Genomic DNA, 23571 nt, shown 5'->3' on the forward strand with positions numbered 1-23571 from the left:
CTAGCGACCCCATGGACTGCAGCCTACCAGGCTCCTCCATCCATGGGATTTTCCAGGCAAGAGTACTGGAGTGGGTTGCCATTGCCTTCTCCGTACCATCTCTCTAGCCTCCTCAATTCCTTACACTTTTGTTCTTTCCCGCTTCATATCTTACACTCCAGCCCAATGCACTGTTCTTCCAAAACTTTAAACTCACTTGCTTCCTTTGTCCAGGCTATCTTTTCTCCTATTTTATTTAGTTAATGTCTCATCTTTCAATGAAAGTGAAAGTGAAGTCACTCAGTCGTGTCCGACTCTTTGTGAACCCACAGACTGTAGCCTACCAGGCTTCTCCGTCCATGGGATTTTCCAGGCAAGAGTACTGGAGTGAGTTGTCGTTTCCTTCGCCAGGGGATCTTCCCGACCCAGGGATGGAATCCGGGTCTCCCGCATTGTAAGCAGATGCTTTTACCGTCTGAGCCAGGAAAGTCTGGAAGGCATCTTTCAGTACGGAGCCTCAAAATCTCCTTCTCTGATTCCTCAAGAGCATTACTCCTTGCCCAATACTCCACCCTTGGTCTGGGTTAGTTTCCCTCCTCTGAGCTCGTTCAGTACACTGAGCTTACTTACTTTTCTAGCTTTCACCATGAACCCTGAAGGGAAGGAATCCCATCTTTCATCATTGTATCTTTGTCAGCTAGCACAGTCCCCAGCACAATGTCAGGCACTTGATAAACGTTGAATGAATGAATGCATTCATTACGGGAGAGAGGTTCATCGCTGGCAGAAGGGAATGGTGCGTAGGAGAGCCGAGGAAGTAAAAGAAGTGAGGGATTAAATATAGAGATGAGAGAGAAAAGAAGTGAGGGATTAAATATAGAGATGAGAGAGAGAAGGTGGGCAGAGGGGAGAGAGGGAGGAAGACAGCCATCCAGATACTGGGGAGAGGACAAAACTTGAAAACGAGCTGAGATGACCACACAGGAGGGAGACTCCAGAGAAGAATGACTCTCTCCTTTCTTAATAGTTCTCAAGCACATTCCCAAGTTTTTTTTTTTTTTTTAATCATGTATTCTCTTGTGCTCTTTAACGATCTATGTACATAGGCCCTACCTCCCACATAAAACTGCATCTTGAGGAAGCTTCTAGAAGTTTCTACAGTAGTTTTTAATTGTTCTGACTAGCATCTAGCATGACGCTCTGCATATAGAGGGCAATCAATAAATACTTGTTGAGATGATCTAAAGAGTGAGTCAAAGTGAGGTTCAGATTCTGAGATGAGTATTAGCTGGAAGGAAAATAGGTAGTATTAACACACTTAGATGGAGAAGGAAATGGCACCCCACTCCAGTATTCTGGCCTGGAAAATCCCATGGATGGAGGAGCCTGGTAGGCTGCAGTCCATGGGGTCGCTAAGAGTTGGACACGACTGAGCGATTTCACTTTCACTTTCATGCATTGGAGAAGGAAATGGCAACCCACTCCAGTGTTCTTGCCTGGAGAATCCCAGGGACGGGGGAGCCTGGTGGGCTGCCATCTATGGGGTCGCACAGAGTCGGACACTACTGAAGCGACTTAGCAGCAATAGAAGCAGCAACATACTTAGGCAACTGCCACTGCATATTGAAAACAGAACAAACCTTTCTGTACCATAGGAATAGAATATACCTTTCTTTCCAGAGAAAAGCCAGTCTTCTTGTTTTCAAATGTAAGTTTGAAAATGTTATTTCTTTCATTCTTTCAATACCTTTTAAAGTTTTCTCCTATCTTAAGAAAGCGTTCTAGTTTTGGAATTTGGAATCTCAGTGACACTGCTTAATTTACTGGCTATTTATGAAAATTTCTTTTTCAGACTGCTTTATATCTTTATCCCTGAAAAATTAGGATTGCTTTATTACTGAATTCTGAAAAGTTACATTTTAGAAAGAGAACGCAGTCCTAACCACTTTCCAAAATCCAATTCAGATCCATTTTACAGTCTATTACAGAGGTTTTAAATCTTCCTTCCTTCTTCCCTCCCTCCCCTTTCCTCCTTTCCTTCCTCCCTCTCTCCCTTCCTTTCTTTCTTTCCCCATCTCTCCCTCCCTCCCTTCCAAAATTTTTTCCCTTTTCTTTCCCTTCCTCCCTCCTTCCCTTCTTTGTTTCCCTCCTTCTCTACTTTCTTCCTTTCTTTTGGCCCAAGAATTCCAAAGAGGGGCTTCAGATCAGAGTAGGAGGTGTCAGAGACCTGCTAGTAGTCAGGCTCTGACCCAGGACATCTCCACTTCAATAACGATGTTTGTCACACAGTCTTGTCCAACTTTTTGCGACCTGCATGGACTGACTGTAGCCTGCAAGTCTTCTCTGTTCATAGAATTCTCCAGGCAAGAATACTGGAGTGGGTTGCCATTTCCTTCTCCAGGGGATTTTTCCGACTTAGGGATCAAATCCAGGTCTCCTGCATTGCAGGAGGTTTCTTTACCCTCTGAGCCACTTCAGGGAGGCCCACTTCAATAACAAGTCTGCTTTTATTTGCATAACAATTCTTTTGAAGAAATTTGAAAACTAGGGTTGAGAGATGACAATACAGAATAAGAACTGTAATTTAAAAAGTTCTTAAAGAACTGATAATCTTTATCTACTACTGTTCAACTGTTCTTAGCAAATCTTTAGGCTCCTCCTTAAATTGAGCTGAGGAGTCAGAACCTGAGAATTCACTTGATCATGGAACAGTGATAGTGACTGGATAGAGTCTTAGCCCTCATCCATTCACCTTTACCCACCCTTTCCTACTTATATTCCATGATAATATGATTACCAATATGTGTAGGGACTATGATCCATTTAAAATTTTTAATTTTGGAAGGGAATTTCTGGGAATCCTGCTCTAGAAATGGATTTTCTTTACATCTGGATTTTAGAGTTTAGGAAATCCTGTCTTCTTTTAAAAAGGAGACTGAAAGCACAAGGTATAAGGATGAGGAGTTAAGACTCATCAGAGGACAGAAGAAGTGGGGAGGAGTTGCTAAGACCTAAGAAGAGGTCATGTGTTATTTTGGCTTCCTTGAGGACAAAGGACAGAACAAGAGAATTCACACAGAGAGCAATTTCCAAACAAGGAATAATGAGACCCAGAGGTCCCACATGAAAAACTGGGTGTTCTAACATTTGGGTTGAGCCCAGCAATGGGACATCTCATTTGGTGCCTGTACGCTTAGATAAGTGGGCAGGCAGTGGCATCTAGAAGGCCCACCAATCGGGTCCTTACCAGTAGACTACTGTTTATGGGCAGAGCTTTTGGCCCTGACACTGGAACGAGCCAGGCACGATTTTAGTTCTTCCATAATTAATTGCATCATTGGCAGCTTATTGATGTGGGGACCTAATATAGAGAACAAAACAAAATTCTCATCCTATAAACTGGGGCACATGGGAAAACTGGGTCTTCAGGGTTTGAGGGCAAGGACCTCCTATTCAGAATACAGAAATAGACGGGGGTTGCACTGCACCAGAAGGACTCAGGAGCTGGGTGGTAAGCACCAGGATCCTATGTGAGGGATCAGTAAACTGGAAGAATGAGTCCAGTGGGGAGATTATGTGTCAAGACATGAGGGAAGGCAAAGTCAGGTAAAAATGAGGCTGAGATAGAGATGGTTGAGAAAAGTCAAAAGTATGTTATCACTTTAGGTCTTTTTTTCCACAACAGATAACGTTCGTACATTCTTAAACCCAAAGACAGGAGCTAAATAATTCTACTGGTTGCTTAATAGTGGCAAAAGAATAAATAATTTGAACTCTAAGACATGTGACCTACTAATAATCTCAGACAAAAACTGTAAAGAGAGAAGGAAGTTGTTATAAACATCGCTAGCTGATTCATATTTTTAGTTAAGTAAGTGAAAGCGTTCTTCCCTGGTGGCTAAGACGGTAAAGAATCTGCCTGCAATGCAGGAGACCTGGGTTCCATCTCTGGGTTGGGAAGATCCCCTGGAGAAGGGAATGGCTACCCTCTCCAGTATTCTTGCCTGGAGAATCCCACGTACAGTGGAGCCTGGTGGGCTACAGTCCATGGGGTCACAAAGAGTTGACACAACTGACTGACTAACACTTCCACTTTTAGTTAAGTTAACTGATGGTCTTTGGGCATGTCCTTACATTTTATTTTGCAATCTTCTCAGGTGCTGGAATTGGTTCAGAGAAGGAGAACTGGGAAGTACAAAGAGGACTTTGCATTTTATTTTCCAGATAATAGTCCTTGGATACAAATCCTTTTATCTTTGTCAACAGAGTTTGCTTTAGTTTGGTGGTATGAATAATTCAAAGGTTGCTCGTAGCAATTGTTGTTGTTCAGTCGCCCAGTCGTGTCCGACTCTGAGATCTCATGGACTGCGGCATGCCAGGCTTCCCTGTCCCTCATCATCTCTTAGTTTGCCCAAGTTCATGTCCATTGCATGGGTAATGCAATCCAGTCATCTTATCCTCTGACACCCTCTTCTCCTTCTGCCCTCAATCTTTTCTAGCATCAGGGACTTTTCCAATGAGCTGGCTATTCGTATCAGATGACCAAAATACTGAAGCTTCAGCTTCAGTCCCTCCAATGAGTATTCAGAGTTGATTTCCCTTGAGATTGACTGGCTTGATCTCCTTGCTGTTCAAGGGACTCTCAGGAGTCTTCTCTAGGAACACAGTTTGAAGGCATCAATTTTTTGGTGCTCTGCCTTATTTACTTTATTACTCTTAGCAATACTTGGATCCTAAAAATGCCTATATATTTTTGGCATGTAGAAATCACAGCTTTTTAAAACTGGAAGTGATTTTAAGATCATCAAAATCAAATTGCTTCACTTTACAACTGTGGACACTGAGGCCTGTAAAAGTTACATGACTTGCTTAATGCTGGGGTATGAATGGCTGGGCCATGACTAGAAACAATGAAATGGATTTCTAGTTTACCACTATTTCCATTACCATGCCTATCCTACTTCAGATGATAGCCTAAGGTTTTAAAACAACAGTAATAATGATAACAACTGTATTTATTAACAACTTTAATCTGAATTTATTATATCAGAGCAATTTATTATTTCCAATTAGAATTTATAATGGGCATTTCAGTGACGCTGACACTAGCTTGCCATGCCCTTCCATACAATCTCAAAATGTATCCATCAAGCTTCCTAATTTACTCTTTGGTAATGATGAGTCCTGTTTATTTTTAAATACATTTAAAAATGTATTTGCGGAGTTCTGTTGAAATGAGATATTTTTAAAAAGAATTTCAACTGTCCTGGTGAAAAAAAGACCCCATGGATTTTTATCTCTTAGGGCAAGCATTTGAGTAATCAATTTGAAAACTCTATTACATATTTTTTCCTTTATCTAAGAAGCAGACAAAAATTCTGGTCTTTTTTCGTCTTGGTCCAATTCTTGTGCTAATTTCACTGTGATTTCTGCTATGCATGTGAACTATGACCATATACAAAAATGGTCTTGGCTGTGGGCAAAGATTAATTGGTGAAAAATGGGCCTGTTTGTGGGATTTACCACACAGTAAGGTTTCACATCTCCCTGGAAAAATGTGGAATTAGCTCTTTGAGACATGCAGGCCTGTCATGAGGTGGAAGGGAGAGTTTTGGAGGAGGGAAACACAGTTCAGTCACTAAGATAGTTATGATTGGTGAGATTCCAGAGCAGTCCCTTCCGTACAGCAGTTCTTCCCGCTTTCGAGTCCGTGTTTCCCACATGTAGCTAGTTTCATCAGTAATTCACAGATAGCATCTTATTTGGCTTCTCTCACGGCCAACTGATCCAAACGTGGCAATGGTCTTGGAGTGAACTCCTAATCCTCCCATTCCCCCCACCCCCAATATGTAGTTACAGTGGAAAGCCTTCAATGTGGGAAGATCTTTTCGACAACAGATTTTCCATGCTTCCTGAGGCAGAAACAGATGTGGACCCACTGGTAGTTTGGCAAGGGTGAAGGGACGATGGGACGGTAGCTCCTCCCTTTATTAAGATGGTTCTTGAGGAAGACAGACTCGGTAATACCGACCAGGATGCTCCCAGGGAGCGCTCGGCGTGCGTGCTCCTCCCTAAAAAGCCACTGCAAGGGCCTGCTGCATGGCTCAAGAATCCACGCTGCTGTTAAGGACAGACCTAGCCACAGTGATCAAGGCTTCTTCCCCATGACTTTGGTGGGGACTGGCACTTACCAGGTCGCAGCTCGGCTTGGACATCCCAAGGGTCCACCCTAAACTGGGATGGGGGTAAAGGCGGGACCCGTAGCCTCCCCACCTCAACTCGGTTTCTCTACTAGGCACTCCCCTTGGGGACCATAAGCGCCCTCTTTCCCTACGCCCCCAGTGGTAACCTGTCGGAGCCTGCCTGAGGTCTGTGACTTACCCCAAAGGAACCTGAGCGCCTGGGGGGAATCCCAGGATGGCGGGCTTGCCCCCTTCTATCCGAAAAGGGTCCCTCCCATTCCTCCCAACCTGGATCGGTCTCCGGGCGGCAGCAAGCCGCGCTCTCCCCAGTCTGGGAACGCTGAGGCGGCTGGGGTCCCCAGCCCGCGATGGGGCAGGCGGCCGGCAGGAGCGGCGGCGCCCTTGGCTGCCGGACCGGCCGGGGCGCGGGCGCGCGCAGGCGGGCGGGCGGGGCGCGCACCCGGCCGGGGCAGCGGCGGGGGAGGAGCGCCCGCCCGCCGCTCGCGCGCCCAACGGACCAGGCTGGGGCCGAGAGGTAACTGTTGCAGCCCGCGGGAGCCGGGAGGCGACGCGGACACTCCAGTCCCAAGAAGTGCCCGGGGTAACAGGAAGGGGGGCGGGGTCCGGCCACCGAAGTCCCGGAGAGGAGCCCCCTCCGCCCCTCTTCTCAGCCAGCATGTCCCGGACCCCGCCGCTCCTCCACCGGCGCGGCGGGGACCCCGGGCCGCGGCGGCGGGCGCAGCCCTGACGCGCCGCCGAGCCGGGGGGCGCTCCGAGCGTGGGGGCCAGGCGGGAGGGAGCGCGAGCGGCCGCTGCGGCCCGAGCGGGGCGTGCCGAGCCCCCGCGGCCACCGGGCGTCCCGGCCATGAGGAGGGACGAGCGAGACGCCAAAGCCATGCGGTCCCCGCCGCCGCCGGACGGGGCCGCCTCGCCCCCCGAGAGTGTGAGGAACGGCTACGTGAAGGGCTGCGTGAGCCCCCTGCGGCAGGACCCTCCGCGCGGCTTCTTTTTCCACCTCTGCCGCTTCTGCAACGTGGAGCTGCTGCTGCCGCCGCCCGCCTCCCCTCAGCAGCCGCGGCGCGGCTCCCCCTTCTCCCGGGCGCGCCTCTTGCTGGGCGCCTTGGCCGCCTTTGTCCTCGCCCTGCTGCTCGGCTCGGGGCCCGAGAGCTGGGCTGCTGGGGCCGCCCGGTTGCGGACCCTGCTGAGCGTCTGCTCGCAAAGCCTCAGCCCCCTCTTCAGCATCGCCTGTGCCTTCTTCTTCCTCACCTGCTTCTTGACCCGGACCAAGCGGGGCGCCGGGCCGGGCCGGAGCGGCGGCGGCTCCTGGTGGCTGCTGGCACTCCCCGCCTGCTGTTACCTGGGGGACTTCTTGGTGGGGCAGTGGGAATCCTGGTCTCGGGGGGACGGAGACGCCGGGGCCCCGGTCCCGCACACACCCCCAGCGGTGGCGGGCCGGTGGTTCTTGGTGCTGAGCTGCGTGGGCTTGTTGACGCTCGCGCAGCCGGGGAGGCTCCGGCACAGCATCGTGGTGCTGCTCTTCTCCAGCTTCGTCTGGTGGGTGTCCTTCACCAGCCTTGGGGCGCTGCCTCCAGCCCTCCGGCCCCTGCTGTCCTGCCTGGTGGGGGGCGTCGGCTGCCTGCTGGCCCTGGGGTTGGATCACTTCTTTCAAATCAGGGAAGCTCCCCAGCAACCTCAGTTGTCCAGTACCGCAGAAGAAAAAGTGCCTGTGATCAGACCCCGGAGGAGGTCCAGCTGCGTGTCATTCGGAGAAACTTCAGGCGGTTACTATGGCAGTTGCAAAATGTTCAGGAGACCTTCGTTGCCTTGCATCTCGAGAGAACAGGTATGTTTCCAGAAAGGAAAGGTTTGCTAAGGAAAGGAGGGCGGTTTTATCGCTTCAGTTCCCGAATTGAATTAGTGCGTTTGAAAGCTTGTTTACTTCCAGGGTAAAAAAAAAAAAAAAAAAAAAAAAGTTTTATTCTGGAAATAACTCCTAAAATACAGGAAGCTTAGAAAAACAAAAACAAAAAAACGCAGAAGTACCATTTATCTTTGAATAGAAATGAAATAGCAGACTAAGCATGCTACACTTTTTAAAGAGATTGTTTATGCAGTAGATGCGTTCTCAGAAGAATGAAGTGAATTATTTGAAGAATTACATTATGACACTTCTGGTGTCGTTTATTTGTTGCTGTAATAATGGTGCTGTTTCCCTCAAAGATAACATTCTAACATTCACTAATTCTAACAGCCGTTAGAATTAGTGAATATATAGATGTGTGAATTTTAATCGGTATTAAATAATCAGTATTATTCTTGATAATAGGACAAATCTTGGGTCTTACAATTAAAAGAAAAGTGATGAGTTTTGGAACAAAGACTTGTTAACTTAGATGAAAAGACCGTTGGGGATAATTTTAAGAGGTTTCTTCCCCCACCCCCACCCCAAATTTTAGCAGTAATAAGCTAATATAATCTTTTACAGACTAACTCGTGGTCCTGTGTGTTTGTTGCATAATTAGGAGAATGTTGTAACAATTTAACCTTTAATCTTAGTAATGTTTGGAAATATACCAAAAACGTTTACAATTTATTTTTCTGTAGGTTTACATTTTTTTTTTTAAGGAATTGAAATCATTATTAGGGAAAGAGTTTGTTTTGATAGCCTAGGGAAATCTTACCTGTTCTACATTAGGAAGAAACTCACTAAGTATAGCTACTATTCACTGAGCATTTTACTAAGTGCAAAATACTTGTATTGTCTTAAACCTTCACAAGGACACTGTATAATAGATGACATTAACCTCAAGTTAGAGATGAGCAAACTGAGGCTTATAGAGATTACCCAACTTCACACATTATCATTAACAGTGGAAGTGCTGGGATTTGAACCTAGATTTTTCAGTTTTCAATGCCTTCTTCTAAGCAGCTAAGAGGATAAATGTAGAGGTTTGCTTAAATGAGCAAGTCTATGGGGTCGCACAGAGTTGGACTCGACTGAAGTGACTTAGCAGCAGCAGCAGCAGGAGTTTATACCCTTGGTTTTCAGACTTTTTGATTAGTGAAACATCTTACACTGGGGACCTAATATATCTGAAACAGAAGTTTCTTATTGTTACTAATTCTGATTTTTTTTTTTTGCTCTTTGCTCTTCAGTATAATCTATAAACTACTACACTATCTGTAGTGCTCAAAGAGACAAACACCTTGCTTCCTGAAAAGTGTTTTCAGAGGCCGCTTTTGTGGTCTGTATTTGGTCAAATGCTTGAAAAAAAATTGTTCAAAAAATATCATGCCTTTTGTTTTCTCAGTTTACTACCAATGATAATAGTAGACAATGCCCAGGAAAACATGTATCAGGAGAAAAATTGTCAGAAGAAGATTCACTGTAGAGAAAAGTCATACCAACTATTTTCATAGACAGGAATAACATTGGATGGACATTTGACTTTGTGTGAATAGATTGCATTTTTTAACACCAGGAAAGTGTTTTAACATAGTTTCATTACACTGATAGACACTTTTCCTGAGCGTAGTAGTATTACAGTTTAACATAATTGTAGTGTGTTGGAGTAGTGAATTATGGCTGTTATCTTATTAATTGAAAATTCCTGGTTTGGTGCTCTTTCCATCACAGCAACCTTTTTTCAACAGTTAACCAGGTGTGGCATTGTTATGCTAGGTAGCTTTAATTGTTATTTGTATTAGAGGAAAATACAATTTGTGCTTTTAAAAAAAGGCATATTTTATTAGTACAGAAAACACTTCACATTCCACTATGAATAGGAACATTTTTTGGGGGGGTCTTAAGTATATGCTAATAGTTCAGGGGTTTATATATGGTTAGCTAATGTTCAGGGTCAAACTATAATATTCTTTTGGTAATACTAGAAACTACTAGATGTTTTTAACTTGGCAGACATTGTAATAATGAAAATTTTTACTTATGCTTTTTTCCTGAAGTTCAGCAGTGGATCTGTGGTTTTGTTTGCATGTACGTTATATGAAAGAAATTAAGTGGAAACCTATACTTTTATAGAAGTAAAAGATTAAGGGATTTTCTAATTTTAAAAGTGCCAAACTTTGTATGTGATCATTGTAAAGTCACTCTCTTATTTCAGAAAATGAAGGGAGACAAACAGTTTTGGGTAGAATCTGATATTGGGGAAAGTGCTCTGGATTCATAGAGATTCAAGGGTAAAGTCTTGGGTCTACCGTCATATTGGAAAAGTTGGTGAGCTTTTCTGAGTCTCAGTCTCTTGTCAAATCAGGGGATCCAGTAGATGAATTCTATACCACCTTTCAATTCTAGAACTCATTTCTTGTAGTTAGTTTACATTTTTTGTAAGCTACAAATGAAAGTATAAAAACCTTCACAAGTTAATAGATCTTGAAGTTTTACTTAAATGTTTAATGTTGATATTGCTAGCCTATATTTTCCAAGGTATGATAACTGAAAAATATGAAGAAATAGTCTGTATTTTTTAATAGAACTTTTCTTTTAACCCGTATATGTGGACATTCATTTTTGGATTGATAAATTTATTACACTTCATTTCCTTACGAATTTAAACATTTTTATGAACATCTTTGAAAAGCAATTGAAAACTCGTGTCAATAAAAATGTTTTTAATTGTGTGAAAGTAGATGTTAGGTAATTTTTAACTTTTAGATTGTTATGTTGGATACTGTATTGAAGCATAATAGCATGTTTGTAAAACATGATTTTCACAGTTAGGTTTACTGTTTAGTTACTGCTGACTATGTTCCTCCTTGGGTTAATGGAAAGAAGCACTAAGTTTGGAGTATATTTGCCAAGATTCAGCTGAAACTAATAGGAAGTTAAAAAAAATTTTTTTTAGTTGCCTACATGAGATACTTTGGCCAGAATTTAACAAACTACATTTCTGTGTCATTTTAATTATACTTTCTACAGTGGAGATTTCAGCTGTAAACCAGATCATTTTATGTGTGATAGACTAGGTAAATACGAGGTTAGTCTGTTTGTGAGATATTTTTCTATACCTAAAATGCTGAGTGCTTTCTAAATGGTTAGGTAAATATTTTAAAATTCTGTGGCCTTAAAGCACATAAATATTATTTAAAGTGTTAATTTTATTTGAAAAAGGATACACATGTAGTATGAAGGTTTTAAAAAGATTTTAGTTTAAGTGATTATTCTCCTAAGGAATTTGCAAGGCATAACCTTCTATGAATTTTTTAAAGAATACTGTGAAATTTGGCCAATTCTAATTTCGTGTTAATATTTTACAATGAAACATCAGCCTACATAGTGTTTTTTATGCTTTATTTTGTAAATATTATATGTACCTTGCCATCAGAGTTATCGTTCAAAAACAGATTTTTATCAAATCACTTGCTGTGTTTCAGAAATCTCTTATGGCTTTTCATTGTACACAGAATAAGGTTCATGCCCTTGACCCTTACTTGCACAGCCCGTAATAATCTGTTTTTAGCCTTGTGTTTTGTTTTTTTAAAAAGCCGTTAGAACTTATGGAACACCTTTTCCCTGCATCCATCCATGGCTCTAGCTGTTTGAGGACTGCTTATTGTTCCTGATGTGTATGTAGAGTTTTGCTTTTACCATTCACACTGATTGAAATCTCCTTTAAGAAATGTATTAAAATGTGTTAAGATTAAGAAGCCTTTCGATACCAAAGGGATGCTCAAATTAAGTGTATAAGCTGAGAACAAAACTGCGTGGTAGCAGAGTTGGCCGCGTTTAAAAATAAAAGTTGACAAGTCCTGTGGAGCAGTGATGTGATGATGTGTGAGAGAATATTTTCATTGTACCACATGAAACAGTAACATCTCCATAGTTTGTTTTCCCACACAGAGTGGAAGGTAAACAGGGCCAGCCATAAGTAAAACTTTGGCTTCAGTCAAGTTTAGTGAAGTTTGTTTTTCATTGTCCTCTGATTTTTTTAATCCTTCTCAGTGGCAGGCCCTTTTCTGAGTCTCTTTCCTTGTTCTCTTTCAGTTACCAAGTCAGCCTGTTTCCTTAGTGAATTCTCCTGCCTTCTTAAACCTTTCCTAAAGCAGAAAGAATCTATACATGCTGGAAAAGTTTGTCTAGAAATTAGCATGTTTATATAGATATAGAAGAGAGAAGAGAGAGAAGAGATTTGTAGAAAGGAAAAAAATTCAGCTCTGGAGAAAGAATATTGTCTCTAGGTTATGACATGAGATATTATTGGGATTCAGGACTAGAAGCTTCGTCTTGACTCCAAGTTCCCCTAGTGCTTGCTATAAAGAGCATATGCGCCTGTGGTCATGGTTTTCCAAGGCTGTACTTAATTTGCCAGCCATCTCCAATTACTTGATAAACAGTGTCCCTGGTTAAAAGAGGTTGAGGGTAGTGGTGGGAGAGAAAGGGAAGTGAGAGACAGGAGGTACTCTTGAAATCACATAGTTCATGATGACGTCATAGGTAAACTTGGTACCTGATATTGTTATTTCAGGGTGACTTATTAGGATGCAGCTGGACTCAAACTCAGGTGCCTTCAGAGGCCAGCCACAGAGCCTTTTTTTACATTGTATGTTGAGGAAGGAGGGGAGGTGAGGAAGAATGGAAGTGAATGGACTGTTGCCTGCTTTACCTAAGGGCTTTCAGTTTGACCAAAACAAACTGGACAGCTGTGTTAGCCAAGCAGAACTTCAGTAGAGCTGGGCTCTGTCTGCGGGCAGTTCCTGACAGTTTATAACATTGTTCACCATATTATTTACAAGCTGCTTCATGTTTATTTAAGAGATTGTTGGAAGTCTGTTCTTGGAATTTGGGGAAGAGGAGTATTTCCCACTTCCTCTTTTATAGCCTACAACTTTTTCTCCAGTATTGATTTACCTGGAAGGTATCTTATCTTTATAGATTTTTCCCTCCTCTATCAGATAGAGTACATTATTTGGTTGCTTCCTTACATTTTATAAAACTTGCTTTCAGCATATTTTAAAGTTAGTGTTCTTGGCTGGAGAATCCCAGGGACGGGGGAGCCTGGTGGGCTGCCGTCTATGGGGTCACACAGAGTTGGACACAACTGAAGCGACTTAGCAGCAGCAGCAGCATTTATATTTGTTAATGAGAAATGCCATACATAAAAGACTGTACATATATATATATTTTAAATATGGTTTAAGGAAGAAAATAAGACAAAAAAGAAAAATATCAAGTATTTACCACTCATTTCCTTTGTGTTAACTTCTTTTGTATCCCCTTTTCTCTGTCCCAGAGACAATACATTTATCTTGATTTTTTTTTTTTGCTATTCATTCCTTTACTTGGCTTTATAACTCCCCTGAACATAGGCTTCCTCAATGGCTCAGTGGTAAATGATCTGCCTGCAGTGCAAGAGACAAAGGAGATGTGGGTTTGATCCCTGGCTTGGGAGGATCCCTTGGAGAAGGGAATGGCTACCCACTCCAGTATTCTTGCCTGGAAAATCCCTTCAGCAGAGGAGACTGGCAGGCTATACTGCTTAGGGTTGCAAAGAGTTGGACATGACTCTATTATTATTTATTACTAAATAATAGAAATAATATGTTGTCATTATTGTCTGCTTTTGAACCTTAACAAACAGAATCATGCTATATGAATTTTTCTGTAACTTTTTTGCTTAACTTTTGAGATTCATTCATGTTGATGTGGATAGATGTTGTTCATTTTTCAATGCTGTATAGTATTTCATCTTATGAGCATAATACAATTTATCCATTCCACTGTTTATGGACCTGTGGGTGGTTTTCAGTTGTTTGCTATTATCTACAATGCTGCTGTGAAATTTTTTTTTTTGCTTTTTAACATTTCTAAAACCAGAAAATGTACCACTATACTCGAAAAGAACCAAGATTAAACTTATCTGCCACGTCAGTCAGTGTAAATGAGCTAAACTTGACTTAAAAATAATTGCTTTGACTCCAAAACCAAACAGTTCAGTTCAGTTCAGTTGCTCAGTTGTGTCCAACTCTTTGCGACCCCATGAATTGCAGCACACCAGGCCTCCCTGACCATCACCAACCCCTGGAATCTACCCAAACTCATGTCCATCGAGTCGGTGATGCCATCCAGCCATCTCATCCTCTGTTGTCCTCTTCTCTTCCTGCCCCCAATCCCTCCCAGAATCAGAGTCTTTTCCAATGAGTCAACTCTTCGCATGAGGTAAATGTCTCCTAGGTGCATGCATGCATCTAGAATTGCTAAGTTGTAAGGCTTTCCTGGTGGCTCAGTGGTAAAGAATGTGCCTGCCAATGCAGGAGACTTGGGTTTGATCCCTGCGTTGGGAAGATCCCCTGGAGAACGAAATGGCAAGCCACTCCAGTATTCTTGCCTGGAAAATCCCATGGACGGAGGAGCCTGGTGGGCTACAGTCCATGGGGTCTCAAAGAGTCAGACATGACTTAGCGACTAAACAACAATGAGGTATGTTCATATTCAAGTTCACTATGTGTGGTTGGCTGAATAATGGCACCCCAAAGGTGTCCATGTAATAATCCCTGCAATTTGTGGGTGTGTTGCCTTATGTAGCAAGGAAACTTTGCAGATAGGATTAAGTTAAGGATCCTGAGGTGGGGAGATTATCCAGGATTATCTTTTTAGACCCAATGTAATCACAGCTTCCTTAAAAAATGAAAGAAGAAAGCAGAGATCGGAGGAGAAGGGACAATGGAAATAGGATTGGGGTAATATAGTGTAAGACTCAGTCTGCCTTTAGCTTTGACAGTGGGAGAAGGCCAGGAGCCAGAGAAAGCAGGCAGGCTCTCGAAGGTAGAAGAGACAGGGAAGTGGATTTTTCCAAGTCCTCAAAAGCGGCAGCCCTTCCAACACTTTGATTTTAACTTAGTGAGACCTGTGTCAGACTTCTGACCCGCAGAACTGTAAGATGATAACTCGTTTTATGTGACTGAGTTTGTGGTAATTTGTTACCGGAATGTATTAGTTTGCATTAACGACTAACAGTTTGCATGGGTTGCTATGCCAAAGCACCCCAAACCCAGTGGCTTAAATAACAGAAGCTTATTGTCTCACAGTTCTGGAGTCTAGAAAGCCAAGGTCAGACTGTCCCAGCGTTGGCTCCTTCTGAGGACTCTGAGGGGAGGATCTGTGCCATGCCCGTCTCCCACCTTCTGCTGGTTTTACTGGCAATGTTTGGCATTTTCCAGCCTTTCGATTTGTCACTCCACCTCTGCCTTCATCACATGGCACTCTCCCCATGTCTCTTCTTACGGTCTTCCCTCTGTGCCCTGTCTCTCTGCCTCAATTTACCCTTTTTATAAGGACCCCAGTCATATTGTACTAGGGCCTACATCCTAATCACCTCATTTTAATCTGATCACTTTTGTAAAGACCTTATTTCCAAATGAAGTCACATGCTAAGGTACTGAGAGTCAGGACTTCAGTATATCCTTTTTTGAGGGACAGGGTTCAACCCATACACATAGCCGTAGAAAACTAAGACCCTCTGGGAAGTTGAATTGTTTTTCAGAATGGTCACGTAATTTATATTTTGCTAGTAGAGAATGAGAATGCCCTTGAACCAATGATTCCTATTTACTGACTTTAATTTTTGTTCGTCTAGTAAAGTGTGAAGTGTATTACTTTGAGATTTTAATTTGCATTTATATAGTTACTTAATAAGGCTGAATATTTTTTATGTTTATGGAGTGCATTTATTATTCAGGGATTATGTGTTCATGTCTTGCGCTGTTTTAAAAATTCAGTTTTGTTTTTTCTTAGTTCATGAGTTCTTTATATATTTTGGATATAATCTTTTATTGGTTATTTCGGTTGTAAATATCTTCTTCCAGGTTTCATGGTGTCTTTGAAACTGAGGTTCTAATTTTTAATATTATCAAGGCTACTAGTCTTGCCCTCTAATGGTGTGAGACCCTCCATGTCTTCCCTATTGGAAGTCAGAATAGACTCTTGTGTTGTTTTTTCAGAGTTTTAAAGTTTTGCCTTTCAAATAGTTTTCATCCACCTAGAATTGATTTACATGTATAATGTGATACAGAGGTCCTAGCTCATTTTTTACCCATATAGCTCTTTTTTAACCCATATACCCACTTACATCAACACAGTTCATTGAAAAGTTTATTTTCCATTTATCAGCAGTGCTGCCTCTGTCCTGTATCAAATTTCACTATGTGTATGAGTCTATCCGGCTTCTCTGTTCTGCTTCATTGATTAGTTTACGTGCCCTGTGTTAGTACCACGCTGTCTTAATCACAATAGCTTAGTGTGACAGTATACTGTAAGTCCCCTCTTCTTCTTCTTATTTTTTTCTCCCCATCTTATTCTTCAAGAATCTGCCATTTACATTAGGACCTTTGCTTTTCAATATAAATTTTAGAATAAGTTTCTCAGGTTCTACAAAAATTCATATTGGGATTTTGATTGCCATTGAATTAAATCTTTTGAACAATTTAGAGGAGAAGTTGACTTTGAAAATTTTAAGTTGTATTTTTCTAGAAATTTTAGTATAACTTGTCAAATTTATTTTCTTTATAATATCTTTTTATTATGTTTACTTTGTTCAACATCTGCTTTTTTGTCTTCTTTTTCATTCCTAACATCCTTTCTATCTTTTTTCTTTGTTTCTGAATCAATCCTACTAGAAATTTGTTTTCTAATCTTTTTAAAAAACCAACTCTTGGGGCTGGTACTTGTTTTATTTATATCAGCTCTTTTATTGTTTCTCTTTTTGAGTTTATTTTCTTGTTCCTTTTTTTTTTTTTTTTTTTTGACTGCACTAGAAGGCTTGTGGACCTTAGTTCCCTTACCAGGGATTGAACCCAGGCCCTTGGCAGTGATGAGAGTAAGGAGTCCTAAACACTGGACTGTGGAGAATTACCTCTTGTTCCTTTTTAAAATTTATAATTGAGATGCTAAGCCCATTTTAACTTTGCGCTTTTCCCAGCGTATGTATTTAAGGTTATACATTTCTCTCTAAATATTGCTTTAGTTGAATTTCACAAATTTGGGTGTGTAGTATGGTTATCGTTCAGTCCAAAGAATTTTCTAATTTTCATTTTGATTTCCCTTTTTGACTAACAATTATTTAGGAAAAAATCCTAATCATGTGCAAGTTTTCTAGTTGTTGTTGATTTCTGATCTAAGTGTCATGTGGGCAAAATATGTGGCCTAACATATGATCTACTGCTGCTGCTGCTGCTAAGTCGCTTCAGTTGTGTCGACTCTGTGTGACCCCATAGACGGCAGCCCACCAGGCTCCGCCATCCCTGGGATTCTCCATGCAAGAACACTGGAGTGGGTTGCCGTTTCCTTCTCCAGTTTTCATAAATAATCTATGTGCTTGAACAAATACATTTTTCAATTGTTAGGTACACTATTTATTAGCTATCTGGTTGATAAAGTTGTAAAATGTCCTTGTCATACCTTCTGTGTTGTTATTGACTTTTTTATCTTCTTTACCTGTCAGAAACTGGATAGAGTATTAAAAATCTCAGTTTCTTGGTGGATCTTTCAAACCACCCCCCGTAGTTTGTGGGTAAATGTGTAGAGACTAGAACTTTACAAATTGGATGAAATTACTTATTGGAGGGACAGCAAAAAGGATGCATGAGAGAGAGCACATATCAAATGTTTAGTCAATGTAGGTAAGTAATATGCTAAGTGCCACTTTCAGTATATAACAAGCCCTTAAGAACTCAACCAATGGAAACAACTAAGCTACAAGTTTAAGCATTTTAGAATATATCTTTTGAAAGAAATCACTGAGTAAGAAAAATCTTGGATCCCTAAAAAGAAGTGGGAGTAGTATGGGGAAGGAAAAAATTTCTTTTCTTCCCTTGTAGGCTCTTTGGCTGAGCTAGTAATTCAATTGATAAAAGACAAATTAACAGGAAAAAAACAAATTTAATTTTGTGTGTATGGAAGCCTCATAAAAAAATGAGACTCAAAGAAGTGACCCAAGTAGAAAAATATCATACAATTAGAATCAGAGTACTTATTTAGTTTTTTATCTAAAGTAATGCTGCATATGTAGATTTAGGAACCTTAAGTGAAAAATGTAAAGTGGTCTCAGATAAATAGAAATAAATTAAAATTCTCTAAGTAAAATAGAAGTAAATTCAGATTTTCTTAAGACATCAGATAATTCCCCCAGATGAAGTTCCAAGGAAATTGAGCAGTACATAGTAAAAAGTGAACAAAACTTGCAAAGAAATAGGACACTATGAATAAGAACCTACAGAAAAAGGTATGCAACAAAAGAAACCCACAAAGGTTTCAGAGCTTGGAGCTATTATATATAAGATATCAAAAACATGTTTAATATGCTTAAGTGAAATAGAAGCTTGGGGAAATGTTTGCAGAACAGAGGATTAAAGAATAATCATATAGATTTGAAAATAGAACTTTTAAAGATGAAAAAATTATCACAGATTTAAAATCTGATGCACATGTTAAACAGCAGTTGAGTGACAGAACCTGTGAATCAGAATATAGATCCAAAGAAATTGTCCATAATGTTTTGCAGAGAAAAAAATAGATGAAGTTATAAAGAGGGATCAAAAAAGTTAGACAATAAAAAGTTTAACATGAATTTAACTGAAGTTCCAAAAGGAGATAATAAAAGGGAGAACAGGCAATATCTGAAGAGATGATGGCTGTAAAATAGAACTTTACAGAACTGATGAAAAATACCAGCTGATATCCAGAAAGCCCACTGAATCCCAGCAGAACAAAGAAAAAGAAATCCACCCTTAGATGCCTTCGTTGCAGAATTCAGAACACACACAGAAGAGAAGTTCTAAAAGAGAGCAGAGAGAAAAGAGAAGTTGCTTACCAAAAAAAATGAACAGCAATTACACTGAAAGATGACTTATTAATAACAGAATGGAAGCCAGAAAACAGTTGACTGTTATTTGTCATGTGCTGAAGGAAAATGGCTGTCAAACTAGTAAATGCCCAGTAAAATCTTCTAGAAAGAGAAATAAAAACTGAGTTTTTTTTTTTTTTTTTTACCAGCAAAAGTACACATACTTCAGACAGGAAGAACTGAAATCAAGAAGGAATGCTAGTGATAAATATATAGGTAAAATTAAGTAGCCTTGATGTCCTGAAACATTACTCACAGCGCCAAATTTGTGAGGGGAAAACAAGCCAAAACTGTAACTAGAAAAAAATAGCCTTTACCTTGGAAGGAAAAATGAGAATAGTGAGATGCCCTGAGAGTCTTCTCTCTATAGTGAGAATACTGCAGTGGAGACACAGAGAAGTATGAACATTTTCATATGAAGAAAGAGAGGTCTGAAGATATTTCATCTCTGGCTGTCTGAAAGGTGAGTGGTATTGTTAGTCAATGTAGGCAGTTTGGGAGAAGCACCTGCTTTAGGAGAAATGACAAAGAGCTTGGTTTTCTTGATTAATGCATGTTTTCTCATGTGCATACTTGCTATGTCCAAATGAGATGTAACCTTCCTGACAACAGGGATCAAACATCTCTATTTAGTATTTCTCATAGTATATTTTGGAATTGACAGTGGTTATCTATTATTGTATTTACTCTTACTGTCATTTCTCTTGATAGTTCATGTTGATCTTGAATAAAGGAAAGAACTCTAGGTGGAGATGGGTCTCCATTCCCTACTGTCTTTGGAGTTCTCATTAACAATAAGATGTGTTGTACAATGCTGAAGCCAGACGACTTCAGAGTTTAAATGGCATCTCTGGATGCCAGAGGGTATTTCCAGGATATTAGGCAAAATATTAACTTCTCTGTACTTCAGTTTCCCCAGGTATAAGCTGGATGTAATAAAAGCATCTGTCTCACTGATGTGAGGTGGTGTTGTGAGGATTAAATGAGTTAATAACCTGTTGTTGTTGTTTGGTAGCTAAGTTGTATCTGACTGTTTTTGACCCATGAACTGCAGCATGCCAGGCTTCCTATCCTTCACTATTTCCCTGAGTTTACTCAAACTCTTGTCTATTGAGTCAGTGATGCCATTCAAGCATCTCATCCTCTGTTGCCTCCTCCTCCTCTTGCCCTCAATCTTTCCCAGCATCAGGGTCGTTTCCAATAAGTCAACTGTTCGCATCAAGTAGTCAAAGTACTGGAGCTTCGGCTTTAGCATCAGTCCTTCCAATGAATATTCACATTTGATTTCCTTTAAGATTAACTTGTTTGATCTCCTTGCTGTCCAAGGGATTCCCAAGGGTCTTCTCTAGTACCACAGTTGGAAAACATCAATTCTTTGGTGCTCAGCCTTCTTTCTGATCCAGCTCTCACATCCATACATGACTACTGGAAAAACCATAGCTTTGACTAGACGGACCTTTGTCAGCAATGCGATGGTTCTGCTTTTTAATACTCTGTCTAGGTTTGTCATCGCTTTTCTTCCAAGGAGCAAGTGTCTTTTAATTTCGTGGCTTCAGTCACTGTCTGCAGTGGTTTTGGAGCCCAAGAAAATGAAATCTGTCACTGTTTCCACATTTTCCCCATCTATTTGCCAAGAAATCATGGGACCAGATGCCATGATCTTAACTTGTGAAGTTCTTGAAACAGTGTCTGGCACCTGGCAAGGATGCCATGCAATATTAGTGTTGTTATTATAGTTAAAATTTTCATTATTGAACTGCTTGGTACTTTATGCCAGATTACTTTAAAATCAATGGTAGTTCAGTTCAGTCGCTCAGTCGTGTCTGACTCTTTATGACCCCATGAACCGCAGCACTCCAGGCCTCCCTGTCCATCACCAACTCCCGGAGTTCACTCAGACTCCCGTCCATCGAGTCGGTGATGCCATCCATCCATCTCATTCTCTGTCGTCCCCTTCTCCTCCTGCCTTCAGTCTTTCCCAATAGCAGGGCCTTTTCAAATGAGTCAGCTCTTCGCATCAGGTGGCCAAAATATTGGAGTTTCAGCTTCAACATCAGTCCTTCCAATGAACACCCAGGACTGATTTCCTTAAAGATGGAATGGTTGGATCTCCTTGCAGTCCAAGGGACTCTCAAGAGTCTTCAACACCACAGTTCAGAAGCATCAGTTCTTCTGCACTCAGCTTTCTTTATAGTCCAACTCTCACATCCATACATGACTACTGGAAAAACCATAGCCTTGACTAGACATTACTTTGTCAACAAAGGTTTGTTGTACTTTGTTAACAAAAGACACAACACTCCAAGGAATAAGCGTCTTTTAATTTCGTGGCTTCAGTCACCATCTGCAGTGATTTTGGAACCCAAGAAAATAAAGTCAGCCACTGTTTCCACTGTTTCCCCATCTATTTGCCATGAAGTGATGGGACTGATCTGATCTGATCTGATGGGACCAGATGCCATGATCTTAGTTTTCTGAATGTTGAGCTTCAAGCCAACTTTTTCACTCTCCTCTTTCACTTTCATCAAGAGGCTCTTTAGTTCTTCTTCAATTTCTGCCATAAGGGTGGTATCATCTGCATATCTGAGGTTATTGATATTTCTCTTGGCAATCTTGATTCCAGCTTGTGCTTCATCCAGCCCAGCATTTCTCATGATGTACTCTGCATATAAGTTAAATAAGCAGGGTGACAATATACAGCTTTGATGTACTCCTTTTCCTATTTGGACCCAGCCTGTTGTTCCATGTCCAGTTCTAGCTGTTGCTTTCTGACCTGCATATAGGTTTCTCAAGAGGCAGGTCAGGTCTGGTATTCCTGTCTCTTTAAGAGTTTTCCACAGTTTATTGTGATCCACATGGTCAAGTGCTTTGGCATAGTCAATAAAGCAGACATAGATGTTTTTCTGAAACTCTTGCTTTTTTGATGATCCAGCGAATGTTGGCAATAAATCAGTGGTAAGGTTAATTGAAATTTATATTTTTCAGACAATGCTTTTTATTGTCCTGGAACTCCTTTTGCAGCCTGTATTGAGTAAAAAGGCTGTGCATAAGGGATTATATGGGGAAAAATCTTTTAGCAGTTGTTTATTATTAGGACAACAAAGATGCAAGTGATGAGTTTAAAAGCGATTAAAAGGGATAATTGGGGCTTCTTATCTTTTGAAGTTTCAGAGTTAAAGGTTAAGAACCTTTGGTCTACCAGATGAAGAATCTGTCAGCTATTGCAGCCATCATTTTTGTCACTTAAACTTTTGTTCCAGTTTGTCACTTTGGGGTTGGAGGTACACTGGAACTTCAAACAAATGCCTTCACTCATAATTCTTGCTTTATAGCTCACTGTCTGCTAAGCATGCTGACAGTTATGCAGCCCCACCCCAGGGCTGATAAGAGATAGACAACAGATGATCGAACAGAAGGAAGAGAAACTGTATAAAAAAAGTGATTCCTCCAGCCCTCCAGTCACTAGGCACTGAGCTTTACTGCTTCTTCAATTTAACACTCTGTTCTACCTTTTAAAGTTCCCTAAAGATCTTTCATTACTTACATGGTAATGGTTTAAAGCAGACAGAAATAATTATGGATGTGAATTTTTACAAATATATGGAAAAATATTTTTTGCTAGGGGGAAAATACCTACATACACATAGTGAACACCTTATTTACTACTTTATACGTCATTTTATAGTTTGCTTTTGTTGTAAATTAAGTGGTTCAGTGGTAATGAATCTCCCTGCAATGCAGGAGACACAGGAGATGTGGGTTTCCCTGGGCAGGGAAGATCCCCTGAAGGAGGGCACGGCAACCCACTCTAGTATTCTTGCCTGGAGAATCCCATGGACTGAGGAGCCTGGTGGGCTACAGTTCATAGGGTCACAAAGAGTCGGACATGACTGAAGTGACTGAGCACACAAGCACCATAACGAATGAGCTTTACTATTTGAAAATTTATTGCTTCAGCAAACATTGCTAAGACAAAAGTTCTGCTAGGAATGATGAGGTCTTTGAAGAAGAATCATGTGCATATATTACACCCAGCTGCTTAGTATAAGATGAAAGTGAAGGTTTTATTTTAAATGAGAAGACACTGTAATTTAGTTGTGTCTGAGGGGTCTCAATAAATAAAACCCACATTTCTTTCCCAAATTCTGAACAAACTGAGAAAAGAGTGACAGATGAGAGATCAGAATACCACCTTTATTCCTGATAAAGCTCATGTTGCAGGACATAGGTTATGTATGCAGGCAGTTTTGCTTTCTAGTCATAAAGCCTAGAGCTAAATAGATATACCTGCACACAGGCAGGACAGGGCCAGGAACATCCTCCCTGCTTGCTAGGAGAGCCCATCTGTGGAGGAGCACTTGAGAATTACTTCCAGCTAGCAGGTAGGCCCCCAAGAGCAAAAAAGCAACAGGTAGAATTATGCTTAAGTAATTCTTTAGTCTAAACTTACCAATTATGTAAGTTACTATTCTTCTAGGAGAAAAATAGTGAGGGAATAGCGAGAGGCCAGGGGCTTCCCTGGTAGCTTAGCTGGTAAAGAATCTGCCTCCAATGCA

At 41.1% G+C, this 23571-nt stretch overlaps 1 protein-coding gene across 1 annotated transcript in view; it reads left to right on the top strand.

Moving 5' to 3' along the window:
• The first annotated feature begins 6889 nt into the window (after positions 1-6889).
• PDE3B (phosphodiesterase 3B) overlaps positions 6890-23571 on the top strand; it is a 167595-nt gene continuing 150913 nt past the window's right edge. Inside the window, exon 1 of the mRNA XM_070383989.1 lies at positions 6890-8004. Coding sequence (XP_070240090.1) covers positions 7027-8004 — 978 coding nt within the window. The 5' untranslated portion in view covers positions 6890-7026. The remainder of the gene's footprint in view (positions 8005-23571) is intronic.

This window comes from Bos mutus, chromosome 15, assembly GCF_027580195.1.
Source record: "Bos mutus isolate GX-2022 chromosome 15, NWIPB_WYAK_1.1, whole genome shotgun sequence".
In the NCBI taxonomy this organism is placed as follows: Eukaryota; Metazoa; Chordata; class Mammalia; order Artiodactyla; family Bovidae; genus Bos; species Bos mutus.